This window comes from Bactrocera neohumeralis, chromosome 5 (assembly GCF_024586455.1).
Source record: "Bactrocera neohumeralis isolate Rockhampton chromosome 5, APGP_CSIRO_Bneo_wtdbg2-racon-allhic-juicebox.fasta_v2, whole genome shotgun sequence".
NCBI lineage: Eukaryota > Metazoa > Arthropoda > Insecta > Diptera > Tephritidae > Bactrocera > Bactrocera neohumeralis.
The window spans coordinates 51,026,201-51,050,076 of NC_065922.1; the positions used below are offsets into that span (position 1 = coordinate 51,026,201).

At 34.1% G+C, this 23,876-nt stretch overlaps 1 protein-coding gene across 8 annotated transcripts in view; it reads right to left on the minus strand.

Annotated features, from left to right (window-relative positions):
* The window catches only part of LOC126760218 (histone deacetylase 4), a 56,577-nt gene that overhangs the window by 30,661 nt on the left and 2,040 nt on the right, over window positions 1-23,876 (minus strand). Inside the window, exon 1 of one of the 8 annotated variants that reach the window (XM_050475676.1) lies at window positions 13,220-13,934. The exons of the other annotated variants lie outside the window; for them this stretch is intronic. Within the exon in view, the coding sequence (XP_050331633.1) occupies window positions 13,220-13,244 (25 nt within the window). The 5' untranslated portion in view covers window positions 13,245-13,934. Of the gene's footprint in view, window positions 1-13,219; window positions 13,935-23,876 lie in introns of those variants that run through there. 8 annotated transcript variants of the gene reach the window in all.

The following is a 23,876-nucleotide window of genomic DNA, read 5'->3' on the forward strand; positions in this document are numbered from 1 at the left end:
TAAGCAGTTTCCTGAGAAGAACGCAAAATTTCGGATCGAAATCGTCTTCGTCACGCTGATATTTTGCATACATTGTAGCAAAGAAGCACCCGGAAACTGTAAGTAAATTCCCCGGGTAAATGATATTTCAAAAAAAGAAATTATTTTGCCGTAGGACTGTTCTTAATTAATATGCCAAATATGAGTGCGATCTGTCAACCAGTTTGTATACAGCAGTTGTAAGTCGGTACACGTAAATAGAGCGTTGTGATTTTTACAACGGATAAAAATATTAAACAACAAATTTTTCTTTCTAACCAAATTTCAGTTGCGGAACCGTTGTGAATGTTGGAAAAAGCAAAGACGGTCGAGAGATCGTTGAAGACTTGCCTTGTTATGGACGACCTTCGAACTCGTCAACTAATAAAAATATAAAAAAGGTAAAAGAGAGATGGCAAGAGATTTCGAATGATTTTGACTGATATTTTGGGTATGAAAACCTGTTCCTGCTTGGCTCGTCGTGATAATGCTGAATTTTTCTTAAAAAGAGTACGTTTATGATGGAATTTAAAGCAAAAACGCATAGAATACCATCGATCAACAACCGTATTCACCAAATCAATCGATCGAGGAAATAAAAAAAAAATCGTTAAAGGAACTGAATGCCATCCTAAAAATTGCTTATGAAAAGTGTTTCGAGGACTGGAAAAATCGTTGGTATAAATTTATTGCATCTGGTGGCGGATTTAAAGGCTACAAAATAAATATTGATGAATAATTAAGTATTTTGCGTTTTTTTTACAATTTCCGGGTACTTTTTGTCACAATTTATATCTACACTTCATGGAAAACTTAAAATAAATACATTGTGTTATTAGAGGCACATATAAAAAATGTAAGCGAATCTTATTAATTATTTACAATGTATATGATCTTTAGAGTTCAATCCAACTGAAAGAACATTCATAATTTAATGAAATGATAGCTCAAAGTTTACGAGGTTCTTCAATTATTAAATCTGTTATTAAACAAGTAAGGAAGGGCTAAGTTCGGGTGCCACCGAACATTTTATACTCTCGCATGGTAAAGTGATAATCGAGATTTCATTATACGTCATTTACATATTTTTCAAATACCGTATTTTTGTAAAGTTTTATTCCGCTATCATCATTGGTTCCTAATGTATATATTATACAGAGAAGGCATCAGATGGAATTCAAAATAGCTTTATATTGGAAGAAGGCGTGGTTGTGAACCGATTTCACCCATATTTCGTACATGTCATCAGGGTGTTAAGAAAATATTATATACCGAATTTCATTGAAATCGGTCTAGTAGCTCCTGAGATATGGTTCTTGGTCCATAAGTGGGCGGCGCCACGCCCATTTTCAATTTTTAAAAAAAGGCTGGGTGCAGCTTCCTTCTGCCACTTCTTCCGTAAAATTTAGTGTTTCTGACGTTTTTTGTTAGTCGGTTAACGCACTTTTAGTGATTTTGAACATAACCTTTGTATGGGAGGTGGGCGTGGTTATTATCCGATTTCTTCCATTTTTGAACTGTACATGGAAATGCCTGAAGGAAACGACTCTGTAGACTTTGGTTGACATAGCTATAGTAGTTTCCGAGATATGTACAAAAAACTTAGTAGGGGGCGGGGCCACGCCCACTTTTCCAAAACAATTGCGTCCAAATATGCCCCTCCCTAATGCGATCCTTTGTGCCAAATTTCACTTTAATATCTTTATTTATGGCTTAGTTATGACAGTTTATATGTTTTCGGTTTCCGCCATTTTGTGGGCGTGGCAGTGGGCCGATTTTGCCCATCTTCGAACTTAACCTTCTTATGGAGCCAAGGAATACGTGTACCAAGTTTCATCATGATATCTCAATTTTTACTCAAGTTACAGCTTGCACGGACGGACGGACAGACGGACGGACAGACAGACATCCGGATTTCGACTCTACTCGTCGCCCTGATCACTTTGGTATATATAACCCTATATCTGACTCTTTTAGTTTTAGGACTTACAAACAACCGTTATGTGAACAAAACTATAATACTCTCGTTAGCAACATTGTTGCGAGAGTATAAAAACATCGAAGTTGAATTGAATTCCTGTTAGTACTATGGGAGAAGTTAGCATAGGCCATGTATACCTTGGGATTCACCTCCAAAGGCTAGGTAAAATGGACTTGGCAAAATGGAATGCACAAAGTGAGAAATATGAAATGTTAAAATATTACAGTGCCCTGCAATTGAAACAGAATATCGTCTCATAATCACAGTAATTGTTATGGGGAAATGGAAGACCCATAGTTTTTGTTACTTCCAGTGAATTGTTTACTAGTGATTAGTTGGAACTTTTTGAGGAAAACTATAAAGGCTTAAGCTTAAGTGGCGATGTTTGTTGGTAGAGCGGTGCCTTATCAATCTCTTAGTCTTACGGGTTTGGCAAATCGTTTCACTCCTGGCTTGCTCATTTACATAGTCGAGCGGCCTTTTTTTCTAACATACCCAAATTTCACATCGTCAAAGTAATAATTAAGCGAATTTCTTGGATTCAGTTTCAAATTATGTAGGCATAACATTCGGTGGAAATTTCGCGACCGCCGCGAATTAAATAATTTATATTTAAAATAAATAATCTTTCCTATTTACTCAAACAGTTCGTACAAAAACAAACACCATACAATATAACATTTTGTATATACATATAATTATTTAAGTGAAATACTATAAATATCTTTCATGCATGCTGGGCATATAACATGCCGTTATTTTATGAAACTTTTCGGAATTTATGGAGCACGCATTTCGCATAGCCACTTATATATATAAATTTATATCTTTTAATTAAATATTTTGAATAAATTAGAACATAATATATGCGTGTGTGTATATATGTATATAGCTTGTATTATCCACCGAAATGTGAAGAAAAAATTTATAAATAACTCAAATGTAAGTATGTTTTCGTTTGAAACCCGCAAAAAGTGTATGGCAAAATAAAAAAAATAATCTGTACACAAATAACGGGTGATTCAAGTAGAGGTACTTTTTTCAACAAAACGGTTTGGTGTGGTTTGTGAAAGTGCGCTCCAAGCACTCATAAAAGGCATCTTTGGTCACATCGTCCTTCTCTTCCGTCGGGGCGTGGGCGCAGATCAGCGATATGTTGAAGAACCTCGCTTTGATGCGGATTGTGGCTAGACGTTCATTCACCGCAGTGAATGATAGTACTCGGCGACGGAGTCTCTCTCCCACCACGAATCCTACACCAAACTTGCGCTCCTTTATATGGCCACTGTAGTAAATGTCACAAGGACCTACTCGTCTCTGTCCTTGTCCCGTCCATCGCATTTCTTGGACGGCGGTGATGTCAGCCTTTGTTTTTACGAGGACATCAACCAGCTGGGCAGCGGCACCTTCCCAATTAAGGGACCGGACATTCCAGGTGCATGCCCTCAATTCGTAGTCCTTATTTCGTTTGCCATGGTCGTCATCAAAAGGGGGGTCTCTCATCCGAGGCTGCTGTTGGTTTTTCATTGGGGTGAGCTTTTTACGTGGCGGGTCCCAAACGCAGCGCACAACCCTTGTAGGGAATGTTTCGCCTTCTCACTTTAGCTCGCCTTCGAACGGATGTTCTTAGGCTACCCAGAGGATACTTGGTCAAAGACCGGAAGTAGTGAGCTGCTTGAGCCATGTGTAAAAGAATCGTTTCTGGCCATTCCCAAGTGAATGGCGATCAGAGAACTTTCCTCACTTGCGTGAACTTCTACACATGACTCCATCCTCCTCACATGCGGAGACGATGCCATATGTTTTACCCAGATGGAATTATGTCAAAAAGTGGTCGACCAAAATGGTACATATTTTTTATTTATTTATTGGTATAAATATAAAAAAATAAGTTGAAGTTTGATTAGAAATACGAAGAGACCTTTTCGACTATCCAATACGTACACTTGGTCTAGAAAATGAAAAGAAAACTTTCATCAGCAAACTTAAGGTATCTTATTGCCAAAGCTGAAATCTTATGCGTAATTAAAATGTTGCTATCGGCTTTGAATAAAATCTTCTTTCCGCTTAGTATAGAAATGGATTTTGGAGGTCATTACACCACACACCACAGACAGTTATTATACGCATTTTAGTTCCACGATTTCTCGATTCCCAAATAAATATTGGTCGATTCGATTCGCAATTTTTCTGCTGACTAGTTACATATATTCCACTGTTAATCACAACATACATAGTTCTCAGTTAAATGCAATGCAAGAAAGTAGTTACCTTATTAAAGTTTAGAGCAGTCTATTATATTTAAGCAAATTGTTTATTCAATTCGCTGGAAAGAAGACGCTTCGTATGAATCTATTGCTTTTAGCAGGGCGATAAACTTTAAGAAAGTAAAATCAGCTCCAGACAGCATGACGAACTGAACTCGAAGTGCACATGCAAAATAAAACAAGAAAAAAAGATAGTTTGAACCCATAACACCCTTCACAGATGCATTTATTATAACATAAAAGGGTATAAAAAGATCTATATTTTGAAATTGATAAGTCGGTTTGTATGGCAGCTATATGCTATAGTATTGCGATCAGAATAATATATTCGAAGATTGTAGAGTTGCTTTAGAAAATATACGTCAAATTTCTTGAAAATAAAAAAGTTTGGAAATAAAAAAGTTTTCCATACAAGGCTATATGCTATAGTGGTCCGATATACGATTACGGCAAATAAGCAGTTTCCTGAGAAGAACACAAAATTTCGGATCGAAATCGTCTTCGTCACGCTGATATTTTGCATACATTGTAGCAAAGAAGCACCCGGAAACTGTAAGTAAATTCCCCGGGTAAATGATATTTCAAAAAAAGAAATTATTTTGCCGTAGGACTGTCCTTAATTAATATGCCAAATATGAGTGCGATCTGACAACCAGTTTGTATACAGCACTTGTAAGTCGGTACACGTAAATAGAGCGTTGTGATTTTTACAACGGATAAAAATATTAAACAACAAATTTTTCTTTCTAACCAAATTTCAGTTGCGCAACCGTTGTGAATGTTGGAAAAAGCAAAGACGGTCGAGAGATCGTTGAAGACTTGCCTTGTTATGGACGACCTTCGAACTCGTCAACTAATAAAAAAATAAAAAAGGTAAAAGAGAGATGGCAAGAGATTTCGAATGATTTTGACTGATATTTTGGGTATGAAAACCCGTTCCTGCTTGGCTCGTCGTGATAAAGCTGAATTTTTTTTAAAAAGAGTACGTTTATGATGGAATTTAAAGCAAAAACGCATAGAATACCATCGATCAACAACCGTATTCACCAAATCAATCGATCGAGGAAATAAAAAAAAATCGTTAAAGGAACTGAATGCCATCCTAAAAAGTGCTTATGAAAAGTGTTTCGAGGACTGGAAAAATCGTTGGTATAAATGTATTGCATCTGGTGGGGATTTAAAGGCTACAAAATAAATATTGATGAATAATTAAGTATTTTGCGTTTTTTTTACAATTTCCGGGTACTTTTTGTCACAATTTATATCTACACTTCATGGAAAACTTAAAATAAATACATTGTGTTATTAGAGGCACATATAAAAAATGTAAGCGAATCTTATTAATTATTTACAATGTATATGATCTTTAGAGTTCAATCCAACTGAAAGAACATTCATAATTTAATGAAATGATAGCTCAAAGTTTACGAGGTTCTTCAATTATTAAATCTGTTATTAAACAAGTAAGGAAGGGCTAAGTTCGGGTGCCACCGAACATTTTATACTCTCGCATGATAAAGTGATAATCGAGATTTCATTATCCGTCATTTACATATTTTTCAAATACCGTATTTTTTGTAAAGTTTTATTCCGCTATCATCATTGGTTCCTAATGTATATATTATACAGAGAAGGCATCAGATGGAATTCAAAATAGCTTTATATTGGAAGAAGGCGTGGTTGTGAACCGATTTCACCCATATTTCGTACATGTCATCAGGGTGTTAAGAAAATATTATATACTGAATTTCATTGAAATCGGTAGAGTAGTTCCTGAGATATGGTTTTTGGTCCATAAGTGGGCGACGCCACGCCCATTTTCAATTTTTAAAAAAAGGCTGGGTGCAGCTTCCTTCTGCCACTTCTTCCGTAAAATTTAGTGTTTCTGACGTTTTTTGTTAGTCGGTTAACGCACTTTTAGTGATTTTGAACATAACCTTTGTATGGGAGGTGGGCGTGGTTATTATCCGATTTCTTCCATTTTTGAACTGTACATGGAAATGCCTGAAGGAAACGACTCTGTAGACTTTGGTTGACATAGCTATAGTAGTTTCCGAGATATGTACAAAAAACTTAGTAGGGGGCGGGGCCACGCCCACTTTTCCAAAACAATTGCGTCCAAATATGCCCCTCCCTAATGCGATCCTTTGTGCCAAATTTCACTTTAATATCTTTATTTATGGCTTAGTTATGACAGTTTATATGTTTTCGGTTTCCGCCATTTTGTGGGCGTGGCAGTGGGCCGATTTTGCCCATCTTCGAACTTAACCTTCTTATGGAGCCAAGGAATACGTGTACCAAGTTTCATCATGATATCTCAATTTTTACTCAAGTTACAGCTTGCACGGACGGACGGACAGACGGACGGACAGACAGACATCCGGATTTCGACTCTACTCGTCGCCCTGATCACTTTGGTATATATAACCCTATATCTGACTCTTTTAGTTTTAGGACTTACAAACAACCGTTATGTGAACAAAACTATAATACTCTCGTTAGCAACATTGTTGCGAGAGTATAAAAACATCGAAGTTGAATTGAATTCCTGTTAGTACTATGGGAGAAGTTAGCATAGGCCATGTATACCTTGGGATTCACCTCCAAAGGCTAGGTAAAATGGACTTGGCAAAATGGAATGCACAAAGTGAGAAATATGAAATGTTAAAATATTACAGTGCCCTGCAATTGAAACAGAATATCGTCTCATAATCACAGTAATTGTTATGGGGAAATGGAAGACCCATAGTTTTTGTTACTTCCAGTGAATTGTTTACTAGTGATTAGTTGGAACTTTTTGAGGAAAACTATAAAGGCTTAAGCTTAAGTGGCGATGTTTGTTGGTAGAGCGGTGCCTTATCAATCTCTTAGTCTTACGGGTTTGGCAAATCGTTTCACTCCTGGCTTGCTCATTTACATAGTCGAGCGGCCTTTTTTTCTAACATACCCAAATTTCACATCGTCAAAGTAATAATTAAGCGAATTTCTTGGATTCAGTTTCAAATTATGTAGGCATAACATTCGGTGGAAATTTCGCGACCGCCGCGAATTAAATAATTTATATTTAAAATAAATAATCTTTCCTATTTACTCAAACAGTTCGTACAAAAACAAACACCATACAATATAACATTTTGTATATATAATTATTTAAGTGAAATACTATAAATATCTTTCATGCATGCTGGGCATATAACATGCCGTTATTTTATGAAACTTTTCGGAATTTATGGAGCACGCATTTCGCATAGCCACTTATATATATAAATTTATATCTTTTAATTAAATATTTTGAATAAATTAGAACATAATATATGCGTGTGTGTATATATGTATATAGCTTGTATTATCCACCGAAATGTGAAGAAAAAATTTATAAATAACTCAAATGTAAGTATGTTTTCGTTTGAAACCCGCAAAAAGTGTATGGCAAAATAAAAAAAATAATCTGTACACAAATAACGGGTGATTCAAGTAGAGGTACTTTTTTCAACAAAACGGTTTGGTGTGGTTTGTGGGCCGGTGGAATTATCGATCCATATTTCTTCACAAATGATGCCGGTGAGAATGTAAAAGCAAAATGGCGACCGTTGAAGTTCGTCATCTCGGCGACTTTTGGTTTCAACAAGACAGCGCCGCTTCCCACACATCGCACCAATCAATGGATTAATTGAGAGAACACTTCGGTGAGCAGATAATTTGACGTTTTGGGCAGGTCGATTGACCACCAAGATCATGTGTTATCAAACGGTTTAACTTTTTCCTGTGTGGATATGTTAAGTCTGAAGTCTATGCGAACAATCCCGCTTCGATTCAGGCCTTGAAGCAACACATAACGCGTGTCATTCTCCATTTACCCGTCGAAATGCTCGAATGAGTCATCGAAATTTGGACTCAACAGATGGACCATCTGAAACGTAGCCGCGCCCAATTTTTGAAAGAAATAAACTTTAAAAATGAATGCCAAAGAATGTGCTTTCGGATGATAATAAACATTCCCCATTAAATTTGAAGTTTCTATGTTTTTTCTTTAATAAAGTATAGAACCTCAAAATAGATCACCCTTCACTTTATGGTTTATACTCGTAGATGGTATTTGCGTTAATAAATATATGTATGTATGTACATACTCATACATATTAATAAATTATAGATAAAACAAACAAGTTATAATTCGCTTGCTTACCTCTATTGATAGTTACATATAGGAAAATTAGGCAATAATGAATTTAAAACTCAATTATTTGTCAATTGATAACTCTAAAATAAATAAAGCAAGTGTGCTATTCTAAGCATATACTATATATATATGTATGTACGTGTGCACAGACGTAACAAATTCTATTTTTATTACACGAGCAAGACATCAACACGTGTATGGTTTGGTTTATTAGTAAAAATGAATGAAGCATAGACAAATACAACAAAATGAAAAATTCACAAATAAAACTACAAAAATATATGTTAAAACATCGATAAGTTAGCGGCGACGACGTCAACAATAGCAATGAAATCCAGACTGCCGGAGAGTATTTCAAAGTTTCAAATCACGGATATATGTACATACTATGAGTACATACTGCATATGTATGAACCATATGTGTGTAATTAGTTAGCTTTACTAATTAACTATATTAACCATTAAAAACATATGTACGCATGTGTGTTCATACAGTGTTTAAGTATGGATGTGTGTAATGAGTTGGCTGTATTAATAAACTACTTAACTGAAAAAGCTTATAAAAATAATTCGGTGACTCGGCTTATTTGTCAATGACAACAACAAACACAGGTTCTTTTAGGTTCTAAGGTTCTTTTTTTTTGCTTTCTGAGACGCAAAATATTGATTTTTGAACAACTATTACTAATCGACTTTGGCGATATTTATTTTTGATAGTTATTTAAATTGTATTTACTATTTGGTGGCGTCAATATCTCATTTGAATTTTCGTGTCACGAAAATAGAAATTTAAATATTATTTTTTAGTATAAATTGTTTAAAATATTTGCCTTAAAGGACTGTTAAAGGAAAATCATTAATTTCGTACATACATTGTGATAAAAAAGCTCCCGGAATTGTAATTAAATTTCCAGGGTAAATAATATTTCAAAAATGTTTTGAATGTTGGTAGGACTGTCCTTAATTACTGCGCCAAATATGAGCCAATGAGTCAACCAGTTTGTTTACAGCAGCTGCTTACGTCGATAGACCTCAGTAGTGCGTTGCGAATTTCACAATGAATAAAAATATCGAACAAAGCATTTGTCTAAAATTTTGTATTTCTATCCAAATTTCGTGTGCGAAATTGTCGAAAAAAAGGCTTAAAGTGATTCAGTTTTATCATAAACACCTACGAGCCTACGAGAGGCACAAAACCTTCAAAGACGGTCGAGAGATCGTTGAAGACATGCCTCGTTCTGGACGACCTTCGTTCGACCTCTTCAAATGTTGAAAATATTAAAAAAATTGAAGGATATGGTGCTTTCAAATTGTCAGGCAAGTGATAGAGAGATGGTAATAGAGCTCGACATCTCTCGCGACTCCGTTCGAATAATTTTGGTGGATATTTGAGTATGAAACGCATTCATGCTCGACTCGTCCCGATAAAGTTGAATTTTTTTTTGTCAAAAAGATTAGAATAAAATTGTTCCTGAGAGACAGACGGTCAGTAAGGAGTTCTATTTGGTTAATCGTGGAAGAACAATTCATGGATTTTATACGATGACTTTGATTCAATTTAAAGCCAAAAACGCAATGAATACTTATGATCAACCACCGTATTCATCAGATTTGACTCCGTGTGATTTTTCCCTGTTCCCTAAACTGATATTGCCGCTCCGTGAAACTCGTTTTCAGTCGATCGAAGGGATAAAAAAAAATTCGCTGAAGGAACTGAAGGCCATCCCAAAAAGTGTTTATGAAAAATGTTCCGAGGACTGAAAAAATGGTAGACATAAGTGTATTACATATGGTGGGGATTACTTTGAAGGCGACAAAATAAATATTTATGAACAATCCGGGTACTGTTTTGACACATCTCATCATTAAACATTTTGATCGTTCAGTTTGTATGGCAGCTATATGCTATATTGGTCCGATATCGGCGGTTCCGACAAATAAGCAACTTCTTGGGGAGGAAAGAGCTTATGCAAAAATGCAGATCGACTTTAAAACTTCGCGTATATACAGACAGACATACAGACGGTTAAATCGACTCAGCTTGGCACGCTGATCATTTACATACATATGTACATTTCCTTCTGGGTATTACAAACTTCGTGGTACAGTTAATGTAATCAAATTCATTGAAAGTACAATAAACTGAATTGTTTCTTAGTTTGCGCAAATTCTTCACTAAAATATTTATTTAGAATTACGTCTGTTGTCATTGAGACAATTCAATCAATTTAATTTAGTTCATATGTATACGTATTTGTACAGTTATTTGCAAACTTTCTTTAACGTCAAAAGTTAGATGGTGACAAATCGAACAAACAACTGGCATAAAGTAAATAAGATGACGTACTCAAATAGAATTAGAATAGCAACCGATTTAACAGCATCTAATTATATTTCCATATGGCCTTTGTATAGCAGACTGGACAATTATGTACATATACTTAAAGAAAGAAAGCGTCAGGTTTTATTCAAATGCAGGATTAATAAAATGTGATAAATAGTTTCCATAAAGGGCAGGGAAAAACGTAGTGGCAATGTTTCCCAGCTTTTGCTCCCTAAGTATAGGATACTCTATTTATGCCCAAGTACATACATATGTTTACAAAATCACATTGAAATTCCATCAAATACACCGTTTTAAGAGCACCGTTACACTGTAAACGGACAATTTGAGGATTGCGTTCACTTTGGTTCACATACAACAATTCACTTAGGCACCTGTTTCTGAACAGCACTCTTAATATAATATTATGTTTCGCATGAGAACAAATCAGGGGAGTGTTTTTTTATTACCTATTATATTACAGATTATTATATTTTTTCTTAACATCAATAATAAACAAAGAAATTTCAAAATTATAAGTATAGCTGAGCCACGGCGAAGTCAATCTTAACTTGTTCAACAAGCAGACAAACGTGGCATGGCTGGAATATGGGCCGCACATGCCGACTAATAAAATTCAAAAGGAATAACATAAAAACTGTAGTAGGAGTGTCAAGCTTTACATAGGAAAATACAGTAAAACCCGCTTAGGCAGGTACTTGGGCGGGTTGATTACATAAAAGAGATCGGGTTACATGGGTTTCCTCAGGTAAAAAAACAGCCTTTTTAAACTATTTTTTCTCATATAAAAAATGAAATGTTTTATTACAATTTTTAATTGTTACAAACATACACTATTAACAAAGAAATTCTGCAATTTTTGGAAAATATTTTAAACTCGGCCATTGCAAGGCAATTTCGGTGACCCTTCGAAAAAAAGACGCGCTTGCATTGGCAGGATAACTCCTTACGGGATCATAGTAAAAAAATACATGTTTTAGTTAAAACCTTAACTTAGAACTTGGACGAAGGAAAAAAACTGAAAATTGGATTTTCGGCATTTTCATTTTTTACAAAGAAATGAAAATTTAGTGAATTTTTTTTTAAATAGTTGTAATCGAAAAAAGAATCGAAAAAAATCCTTCGCCCAAGTCTTTAAAAATTGTATCTCAAACACATGGGTAAAATTTCATGAAGACCGGTTGAGTAGTTCTCAAAAAATCTTGCCAACCGACTTCAAAAACATAGTTTCGAGAAAAATGCTTTTAAAGACGGCGCACTTAGCCTAGCTAGCCCACGTGCACAAGTTCTCAAGACTGTATCCTTTAAACTATTACTCGGATCAATTTAAAAATTTAGGACAATATTCTAAAGGTGCTGTAAAATTTAATAAGACAATAAAAAAATCGATTTTTTAAAACCCGTAAACGTATGTAACCGCTTAAATTTTTCAATGCGAGTACTGAGCCCAAAAATGTTGGTTACTTAAGCTGGTTCTGTACTTAAGCGGAGGGCACTTAAGTGGGCTTTACTGTTATTGTAACCAATGAACACGGGTTTCTTGACGGTATTTCTTTTTGTAGTGAAGAACTTAATCAGAAGCACAGCGTGGTTTAGAGAGGATATAATAGAGAGAGTGGAATTTACTTCCGTTGGTTTCATAACACACCTCCGAAAGGCCTAGGTGCATCATCATACATCCGTTCTACGTGCCTACCTAAGTTATATTTTGAATAATAATGCAAAATTGACTAGACCACCTGTCTGTGAACAAGACTCCTAATACATATTGTAAAATTATAATATAATAATAATATTAAGCTCTAAGTATTATGTTCACTATAATAAAAGCTATGGTCTATTTTATATAAGTTTATATACACTTGATAGATGTATATACATATATGTATAATGAGTTATTAATATAAATTCAATTGTTTACAGACGCACACATACTCTTATAATTATATTTTCTTGTTTGTTTATACTGTCACTTTTGTTGATATCTATTATTCTGTATATATTTATGTATATACATATGTACAGATATACTTATTTACACGCCTTATATGCATTAAATAAATAAAATCACATTACTATTTCCACTTTTTCTCTAATTTACTTTCAAAAGCTTAGAACACGGTAATTGTTTTCTAAAAATAACATCGATTGTATACACGCAAATACACATATGTATGTGTAAACATACTTAATATTTATTGTATTTTCGAGGTTTTCTTACGCATTTATGCACACAGTTACTATATATGTACATATGTATTTCCATATACACACATAAATACACACATGTATTTATACACAATCAGAAAAAGCGTCATGTCATACTTGCGGCGCATAGTTATGCACGATAAGGGTCTCATTCAATCAAAATCAACGTAAATCAATACATGTTTGTATGTATGTATGTATGTATGTGTGTAGGTATGTACCTGTATAACATGGTAATGCCGCCATTAGCACCTCAACAAGATTTTAATTAAATGTAAACATTGTTTAGACACATTCTCAAAGCGAATATATCAACATATACATATAAGTATGTATGTCCTCAGTATAACTTCACCGTTATGTAGGTATGTAATATGGAGGCGCTTGAGCACCCTATTTGATAACAATTTACGAATATTTGCACTGAATTATTACACGTTTGTTATTTTTTTTTTTTTGTTTTTTATGTAAATTTTACTTAGACGATTTTTCACTATTCTCAAGGAAACAACAAAATTGAACATGTGTCATTTAATTCACTGATAATCACAAAGGCAAACGAGCACATAAAAATAGAATTGTAGAAGCCTCGCTTTTCTGGTACGATTATTTTTTTATTTCACGTTCTATGTTATGGAATATTTTTTTCTTCAATTCTTCACTAAGCTTGTTTACTGATAATATTGTACGTATTCTGAGCTAGAAGAACACCCGTTTTTGGTATAGTATTTAAATTTACATAAACGTATGTATGTTTTTAGCTTCTATAATTTTATTAAAATTGTTTTTGTTTATTTATTTCTGGTTTATTTCACAGCACTCTTCGAAATATATGCTTTATTATTGTTTTACTTTTGTATTTTCTATTTGCCGTATATAATTTCGAATGACCGACAAACGACAAGCTTGGCCGCCAACTAAATACGATCGACTGTTCCGAACGCGAGCTAAAAGATGAATAAAAGCAATGTGCTTTATCAATCTCTTTGGACAGCGAGAACACCCAGTTCGCCCGACGCTCGTATATGCATCCGTATACATACATACATACATACATTCATACATATGTATATACTTATTTGTGTACGTACATATGTACATGCTATGTAAATACTAGGATTCAAAAGTTGTGTAGTATAATATAAAAACAAAATATTCGCGTAAGTGCCTCGTTTGTTGCGGTCGTTATTGGCCACACGCGTTTACATTTGGCTCTCACCGACTATCTGGCGCATGTGCGTGTTTATGTGCGCGAATCGGAAGGAGTCGCTCGTGAGTACCCGCATGCATACATACTTATATATGTACCTACATATGTATGTATACAAACTTTGGCCTGACATTCATTTTCAATCGTACTTTTTCTGACCATTCTGCATTTCACCTTTTCGTCTGTGCCGCCCATTCTATTTCATATGTACTTATGTATGTTTGAATTCCATTGCCAACTCAAATTTTCCAACCTGCGCCATAAACTTCGACTTGACTAACAGTATGTACAGTACAAATTGGGAATCCTAATTGTCAATATAGCATTTATGTAGATGTGGTACATAAGTATGTATAAGCATTTGGTCGAGTTAGGTACAAAGTTATTGTCTTGCAACATGTTGCTACAGTGTATAATAGTTTTGTTCACCTTACGGTTGTCGGATATCTCGATGAAAATTTGTATGTAGGTTCCTTAGTACAAAAAAAATTCGAGTTCGTAGATGGGCGTAATCGGACCACTGCCACGCTCACAAACGCCAATAATCGAAACAGCAATTTGGCACAGGGGATCGCAGTAGCAATGGACACTTGTGGACTAAATATTCTGGAAAAATGTGTCTGACCCCGCCCTATGTTTAGTTTAATGTACATACATATCTTCTAAACCACTTAAGCTATTATACAATAACCAAATCCATTCAAGACAAATCCCTTTGGCATTCCTGTCGACACTTTAAAAATGAATGAAATCGGAAAATAACCCTGTCCACTCCCCATAAAGCGGTCCTGTTAAAAACTACTAAACGTGCGATAAATTAATAACTGCATACGATAGACATTAAATTTTACAAAAGAGATGGTATGAGAGGGCTTTATCGGAGTCGGGGTAAAAATTGGACTATAGGCGTAGCATCACCCACTTTTAGATAAAATCGCATATCTCGAGACCTGACCGAAAGATTTCGATGAAATTCGGTACCTGACATTATTCTCACATTTTTATTATATTACTGGAAAAAACTTTGCACTAATAATTTCTTTAAAGTATGCTACCTTATGATCAAAAATATTCCAAATCGAACCAAAGCCCCTAGCTAACGAATATGCGGGCCCGGTGCCAATAGCTGACTTTTATCTATGGGAAACATAATTAAATTTTAGAGAAAATTCTCTCCTAATAATAATATCTTTATGTGTTAAAAATGGGTTGAACCGAGTCAATACTTATCTTGGCCCCCTTATACCTAATATAAAGATTTTCGAACTTCCGGGTGACTATTCCGCCTATATCGGCAATGTGCGAGATATCTTAATAAAATGGAAAGAGCGTGTTTTTCATATAACGCTGCATATTTGTGCTTAGAATGAATAAAATCGGGTAAAAACTCACCCTAAAGTTCCAATAACTAACGACGTTTATGTACCTGATGGTACTTCCCTAGCTTTAATTCTTGAAAGTTGCAAGAATATTTAATGTTCGGTTATACGGAAACTCAGCTCTTCCTTACTTGTTTCTTATTAAATTGTCATAGATCTTATATAAAACATATATCTACATACATACATACATCTGTATGTCTGTATATTTAGCAGAAATGTGTATTAATTTAAATTTAGAATTCGATTCAGAAATAAACTTCTGTGTCATAAAAACTTCGGCGAAATAGACAGACATTTAGAATTGTGGCTATTAAACCGGTATTGAAATCGGGTTTTTAGTCGATAGAGATCACGTTTATTTCGTTGTTTCCCATTTATACGGGTAACACTATTCGAAACAAAGTAACAGTTTGTAAGATTTTGGACAATTTTCTGTTAGTTGTTAACGCTGCGATCAGCTGTTTTAATTTGGATTTAAGAATAAAATAATTGTTTCGTAGAAGGCGTAAATAAAACGCTTTAAGTTTTTGTTTTTGTTTAAAAAAATCTTATTTTCAGCGGAGTCTAGAAATAATATGCTATGGAAATGGATGAGTAGAGAAAATAAAGTTTTGCTGATTTCTGAAATCTGAAGAATTTGTCAGAGTATCGAGCCTTAGCAACTAACTAGTGATTTTTAAAAGAGTTTGTAATTGTGATGAAATAACAATTGCAAGAAACAAAAACAAACTAACAACTCCAGATGATTTTTTTTCACCCTGGCAGAAATCCCTCCAGTAAATTTTGCGTAATTTCTTTATTTTGTACATATGTATGTATACAAATTTATTTTGGTCAAGCATCTATCCTTTGGAGGGACGATTAAGTATAAGAATATTAAGAACGTCGAATGATTTTCTTGAGAAGCTTTTACCATACACTCGAAGGTGCCTTACCGATGCTTTAATGTCCGATATGAGTAATTTCGACAAATGAGCAGCCTCTTGGAGGGGAAGAGCGTGTGCATATATTTCAAATCGATATTTCAAAAACTAAGGAACTACTTCCAATTTATACAGATAGACAATCGTGGCTAAATCGGCACAACTTATGCTCATCATTTATATGATGTATGTATGTACATATACTTCGTGTCAAACTAAATACATAAGTATAAACTGTTCAGGGTACAAATATCATTGATATTGTTCCGAAGTGTAATCAAACGCAGATCCTACATGTTACTAACCACTTTAACTACTACACGGTTTATAACGGGTTTTTCAATAGGAACGCTACAAAAGTAGACCGAAAGGGACAGCAAACGACACCATATTTTTTCCAGCTCTTTTGACATTTCTCTTCAGTAAGGTTTGCCACTTCAATATGGAAAGATATACGATCCAACAACGAATCGAAATCATTAAAATTTACTACCGGAATTCGGAGTCAAAGGCCTCAACTTTAAAAACGGGTTTTTCAATAAGAGCGCTACAAAAGTTTTTTTTTTCTAATAAAACAAAAACGGTTTGGGATATCAATGAAATTCTTTATTCCTGTGAGAGTGCTTTCGTACGTACTCTATGAGTCAACATTGTATCCCAAAAGAATTACGGTTTGGTGTGATTTACGGGCCGGCGGCGTCATTGGGCCGTACTTCTTCCGTGATGATCAAGACCGTCATGTTACTGTGAATGGGAATCGCTACCGCTCAATGATAATCGAATATTTTTGGCTCGAATTGGATGATATGGACTTGGACAATATGTGGTTCCAACATGACGGCCACAAGCCACACAGCTAATGTCATAATCGATTTATTGAAAACGAAGTTAGGTGAATGTGTTATCTCACGAAATGGCCCAGTCAATTGGCCGCCTCGGTCGTGCGATTTGACGACGTTACTACTTCCTGTGACTCAAGGCTACGTCAAGTCTATGGTCTATCCCAACAAGGCAGCGACGGTTGATGGCTTCGTCCGAACATGAAATTACAGCAGTATCGGCCGATTTATGCTTGAAAACTGTCGAAAATTGGGTTCAGCGCCTGGACTTCTTCAAGCAAGCCCATGGGGCCATACAAAAGAAATCAAGTTCCATACATAATGGCATCAAATGTACTTGCACAGGATTAAAGAACCGTTTTGTTTTGTTAAAAAAAAAAAAAAAACTTTTGTAGCATTCTTATTGAAAAACCCTTTACATATGTACATATGTATGTATGTATGTATGTATGCGTGTATGTATGTATGTATGTATATACTGTTTCGTAAAACTCTGTGGAATATTTATATTTATTCTTTTATATTTTAAGGATGACAAAGTGTTCAAAAATGTTCCATGAAAAACCCTTTGCTGATTCAAATACGTAAAGGATAACAGGGGCTGTCTACCATAAGTATACGGACCTACGTATGTACATATGTATATGGATGTATGTAGCTTCAAACTATGTATGTATGTATGTATGTACATACATACATAGATAAAGTGTATGTACGAAGATGAATTAATTATTTACATTTATAGATATCAGTTTGTAGGGATGTGTGTAGTTATTTCACATTAATTGACAGATTCTTGGAATATTGGCTCATTAATGATGTATAATTCATACATACTTACATACATAAGTATATACTCGTAGTTTGTAAAAATGAAAATACCTCTGAGGCCTCTGAACTTATTTATTTCCTTATGCCATTGGTCGGCTCTACAAGAAAACATCTGCGATTTAAGTGAACAATTTTAGCTCCCACATTATAAATATTTATTTCTATTTTACTTATCAGCATTACAGTCTGTGGCTGTGCAAAGTGAAATTGAATTAAGTCGAAAAGCAAATAAATGTAAAAAAGCAGTATTCGATATACTATGTAAGTATATTTGTATTTATCTGCGTACTTATGCATGTACAAATGTATGTAAGTATGTATGTATGTGCAAGTACATAGCTCGTTGGGTGTTTGAATAGGCCGTGACCTGCCGTTCTATTTTTAGATTCGTTTATAAATCGTGCATAGCTGCGGATTGTATATTTAGAAACAGAAACAAGTATTTAAAACAACAAAAAGCAAAACACTACCCCTGTCGTATATTCACATACATATGTACATGCAAAAGTATATACAAAGTGATATACGCGATTACTTATGTAGAGATATAGTAAGTATTTACTTAGCTATAACCATTCAGATCTATACACAAAGTATTTTATATTACAGCGTTTACTCGGAGCGCAAAAATATGAAGAGAGCAAAAATGTGGAGAATTTCCGAGAGGCACACACATTTTTATTGCAAAACAAACTGGGTGAAAGAGAGCAGATAAAGAGTGGGTGGCGTGCCAACTTAACGTCAAGCCGATATATCAACAAAATAACAGAATGACAAAAGACATACATATGTACATACATATGTATCTATAGTATCGTATGTACATATGTAATATATAAACAAGTGAGATATATGGGTTTATCAGCGTATTTGTGGGGGGTTAATATTTCAGTAGAGATCCAGTCACTCCTCAGCCCAGCTCCTCAGGGTATCTAAGCTATTTGCAAAATAAAAACAAACTACAATAGACGAAAATAGAAACAAAAACAAAATACGAAAAACGCTAAGGAGAGAAGAACGCTCAAATCACATCCAAAATACACTTCATTACAAACATACTTATGTATAATAATATTTACTTGTGTACATATTGTATTTAAATATCCACAGTGTATTTTATGGATCATTCACTCAATTGGAAGTAACGGCGATTGTTGTTAGGAGTATTATAGCCTTGACAGACGAGTAAAATTAATGCGCATTAAGAAATGCTAATGCACATTAAAATTTTATGGTGACAAACAGACTTGTGCATTTAAACAGCTGATTGTGAAATTTGTTTATTTATTAAAAAAAAGTGAAATAAAAATGTATAAGAGGAAATTGTTAGTGGCAATTTTGGTATTTTTGAAAGATCAATATAAATTTAATGAAAAAATTCGTTTATTATTAAATACGTTAAAATATAATATAGTGCAATTAAAAGCAATACTTCATTGTAACGTAAGAGCTGGGATTACAATCGCCGCACCTACGAAATATTTGTATTTTAATTTGAGATTGAAATCAAAAATTGAGTATTTTAAGGACTGAAGTGGTAAATTTTGGGAGCGCGATATCCCAGCAATGGATGAATAAAGGTTCAAGGAAAAATTTGGTCTGGATAGAAGAAGGGCTTTCAAAAAATTGTGCGAAAAAGTTAAGAATATTGGAAAAATAGATAGCAATATGAGGCGCTGTATCTCACTTGAAAAAAGCGTATAGGTTGCCGTTGCTAGCTTGTTTGGCGTTGAGCGCAGCACATTTGGCAAAATTGAGATGGATTTTTGCCATGCAGTTTGTGATAGTCTTGCGGATTGCATTAATGCACATCCCCCACATCCTCAAGAACTGAAAAGAATCGTAGAAGGGTTAACACTGATGGGGTTTTCACAATGCTTTGATGCAGTAGATGGTTGCCACATCGATGTGCAGCCCAAAAAATAAGAAGCCTTAGAATACCACAATTATAAAGGATGGTATTCGGTTATTTAGTTAGCAAGCTGTGATTTATTTTCATACACATGTGTTTACATTTTTATATTACTTGCAGATTAAAGTATATATACATACATAAAACTTAGGATCCACAGGAAGAAATAATGATTCGTATATATTTGAAAGCAACTCACTTAAGCGTTTTCATACTTTTTTTTTAACATTTTTTCTAAAAGACTTTTCATAATCTCTATGAACTCCTTGGTATTGTTACTTTGTAGTTCGATAGCATTAACAACTCTTTCAGTCAATTTTTTCCCATCCTCTACCACCGTCTTCAGCAATTCATTTTGCTCTTTTGCCACTTTTATTATTTCACCCATATAATTCCTCTTTCTAAATGTACCGGCTGCTGATATTGAGCTATCCAGTTTCCACAGTGATGGCGAGCTGGTCGATGCCATTACTGGCGCACAAAGCAGTTCAGCTACCGGTACTGCAGATGACATTGCTACTGGTGATGCTGTAGGTATATATGACTGGAATGGCAGCAATGTTGAATACGATATGTTTACAAGAAAAAATAATTTTAATAATAAACGCGTAAAATTCAGCCTACCACAGTAAACGATTCATAAGTTTCTGTAACATTGGCTGCTGTCAATTCGATTATTTGATGGACTGCGTCAAAATGTTTCCACCCCGATGGGCTGCCCCCCGAGAGCACAACTTTTTTCTTTTCCTTTCTGCAATTTAACAAAAGATAAAAATGTTAACAAGGTTATGTGGATTGACAGTATACCTATATTTTTGTGTAAGGTTCCGTATTTTAACATGCACTTCGTTTGGGGTAAATTTATGTCCCATTTGCACAGATATATCAGCATAGATGTGTGAATTGCCCTTAACGCGTCGCAAATCTCCAGCTCGTTCACACCACAAATCAATCAAAACACTTTCGTCGTTGTCCGTCCAAGCTGTGCGTTGTTTAATTCCTGCCATCTAAAAATATTAAAATTTATTTTTGTTAATATACTGGCACGTAATATATTTAGCAATATAAAAACAGCTTACCTCTTACACTTTCCTTAAATCTTTTATTTACGTTTTTATCTTCTTCTTTCTATCAATCATCATTCGCAATAGCAAAAATCGGATATTTGTGGGCAGTGTTGCCTACTCAAATTCGGCAAATTCAGCTAAATGCACGAAATTTTTATTCATTACTAATTTGCATTAACATGGATCAAATTCGCAAGTTAATGCAAATTAAGCCAGCTAATGCAAATTAACGCTGTCATTTGTCAAGGCTATTATTTTTTCACAGTCAGGGTTGCAAATGTTACATTATAAAGATAACTGAATTAACTCTTCAAATAATTTTTTGTTATTATTTTGTAATTACGAAAATTTTTTATTATAATTTATTATTTATTCAAATTCCAATTAAATAACGGATTGGAAAATAAAAAAAGAAAATAAATGTTAATCCCAAAGGTCCCAAATCGCAGAAGTGTACAAACACTATATACATACATACATGTATTAAAAATGTATTTAAAAAGCTCAGACCGTCAACTTCCAATTTTTAATTTTAAATTATTTTTAAATACACTTAGTTTTGATTTTAATTAAATTTTAATCTCCATTTTTTTTAATGTATTTTATGATTCTTAATTTCGATTTTGAATTGAAAGAAAAATCTGGTTCACAGCCAGACACCTCGAATGTCTTTAAAGATGTTCAAAGATCTTTTAGGAACGGTACTTTTGTAAATTATTAATTAACTTGCAGATAATATTCGAAATGGTTTTATGGTTTTTCGGCATTATTTTGTGTACATATACATACATTTAAAATAGTTCAAAAAGTTGTAAAAATTATCTTTTCACGATTTACGGTTGACCTTTGACTGGGAATAACTCTTCAATTAGTCGATTTAGAAAAGTTGTAGAAAGCTCAAAGGAATTAAGAAAATATTCCTGTGTTTATCATATGGGAAATCAAAAATTCACCTATTAATATTAATACATATCTCAAACTTTACCAGCCATTTTTGCGACATTTAGGACCTGTGATTGGTCACCTAATGTTTTCTGACTCGGTTGGAATACATATTGTGAAGGTACGTTAAGTCAATTGACTAAACTGGCAACTTGAAAAGTTGGAAATCAATAATCGCGATATTGGCAATATACTTGTAGATTAGGAAAAATAAGCTTTATATAAGATGCAGCCACATTCACCAATGGACTGAAATTCCTTACATTATTCCGTTTGAACTTTGACTTTCCTTATTTAATATATATCTATATGTATGTATATATGTACTTACATACATATATGTTTCTACATAGACATTGCCTTGTCCTGCCTTAATTCATTTAACCTTGCCGTTCTGTATTGGTGCCTTCCTCCAGTTTACTTGTTATAATATCCTAATATTTTACCTAATGTATGCACATACTACGTATTTACTCCTCCTTTTCATATTGAATATTTTAACTGTGGAGCCTTCAATGCGAAGGTAAAAGCAGTGACATCGCACCTAAACAGGTGTGCTAGTGTGCAGCAACGAGCCGTGAGCCTACGAGACGCTGGTAGGACCTCTTAGCTTTGCCACACATATTTATACACGTACACATATTATACATATGTATGTATATACGTAAATAGATATACATATGTATGTATGTATAAACATATATAGAAACTGTTGGAGTTAGCCGGCGCGTGGAAAAGGACTTGCCTTTCCTTTTTCATTTCTTGTTTCGTAAAGTTGCAGAATATTTATTTCGTGATTAACTGCTGTGAAGGTAAGTAATTTCTAAAAATAACTAAAATCAATAAATGTGGGTTTTCTTCAGTATTTCTCTGATTCCCTTTCAGCTTTATATTCAATAAAATTTATTTTTCTCCTTTTGTGCGCGGATTTACATATATGTAGTACATAACTAGTTTATGTACTAATATACATGTATGTACACATATGTCGATACTTATATAAGTAAATAATACGGTATCACATATTTACATAGCAATGCTGGAGGGACTGATGACAGTTGGCGTGTTTACTGGATAACTATTTGGTTTCCACAAACACCAAAATTTGTTTATATTATTTTTTTTATATGTATGTATATACACATATTTATGTACTTACATACATATATGCATTTGAACTCCTGCACATATTGCCTTATAATTATATAGTTACATATAATCATCTGCATTGTATGTATGTACATATGTATATCAACCCCGTTGTTATCATTTGGTGCGTCGTTACATCGAATATAATGGTAAAATACTTTTTTCATATCCGACGTATCGATAGGTCATATAAAGGGATTGTTAGGAAATATGAATATGAATATGCTAAGATTACTCTTGACCCCAAACGCCCACTCCATTTGCGATATGAAAGGGCCGATATTGATAGGAAGCATACATAAGTATTTCCATATTGCATATTATTATTTATTCGCTTACTATAATATCAAGCCAACCATAACCTATTTTGTCTTTACTTCATTAGGGTATAGAAAATTAGTATTTTTGGCGGAATGAAAAGGGATTCCATTCACTTTAAGAAACATTGGAACATTTTTACTATAAAAACACAGTTGAAGACATTTAAACGTAATTTGGCATAAAGAGAATGGTGAGCAAAACATATCAAGGAAAGAATAAAAATTAACAGTATTTGACCCGATATTTTGTTGGTAGAAAGTTGGCGAGTTGACAGTCTTGTAGAAATAAATATAAACAATGTA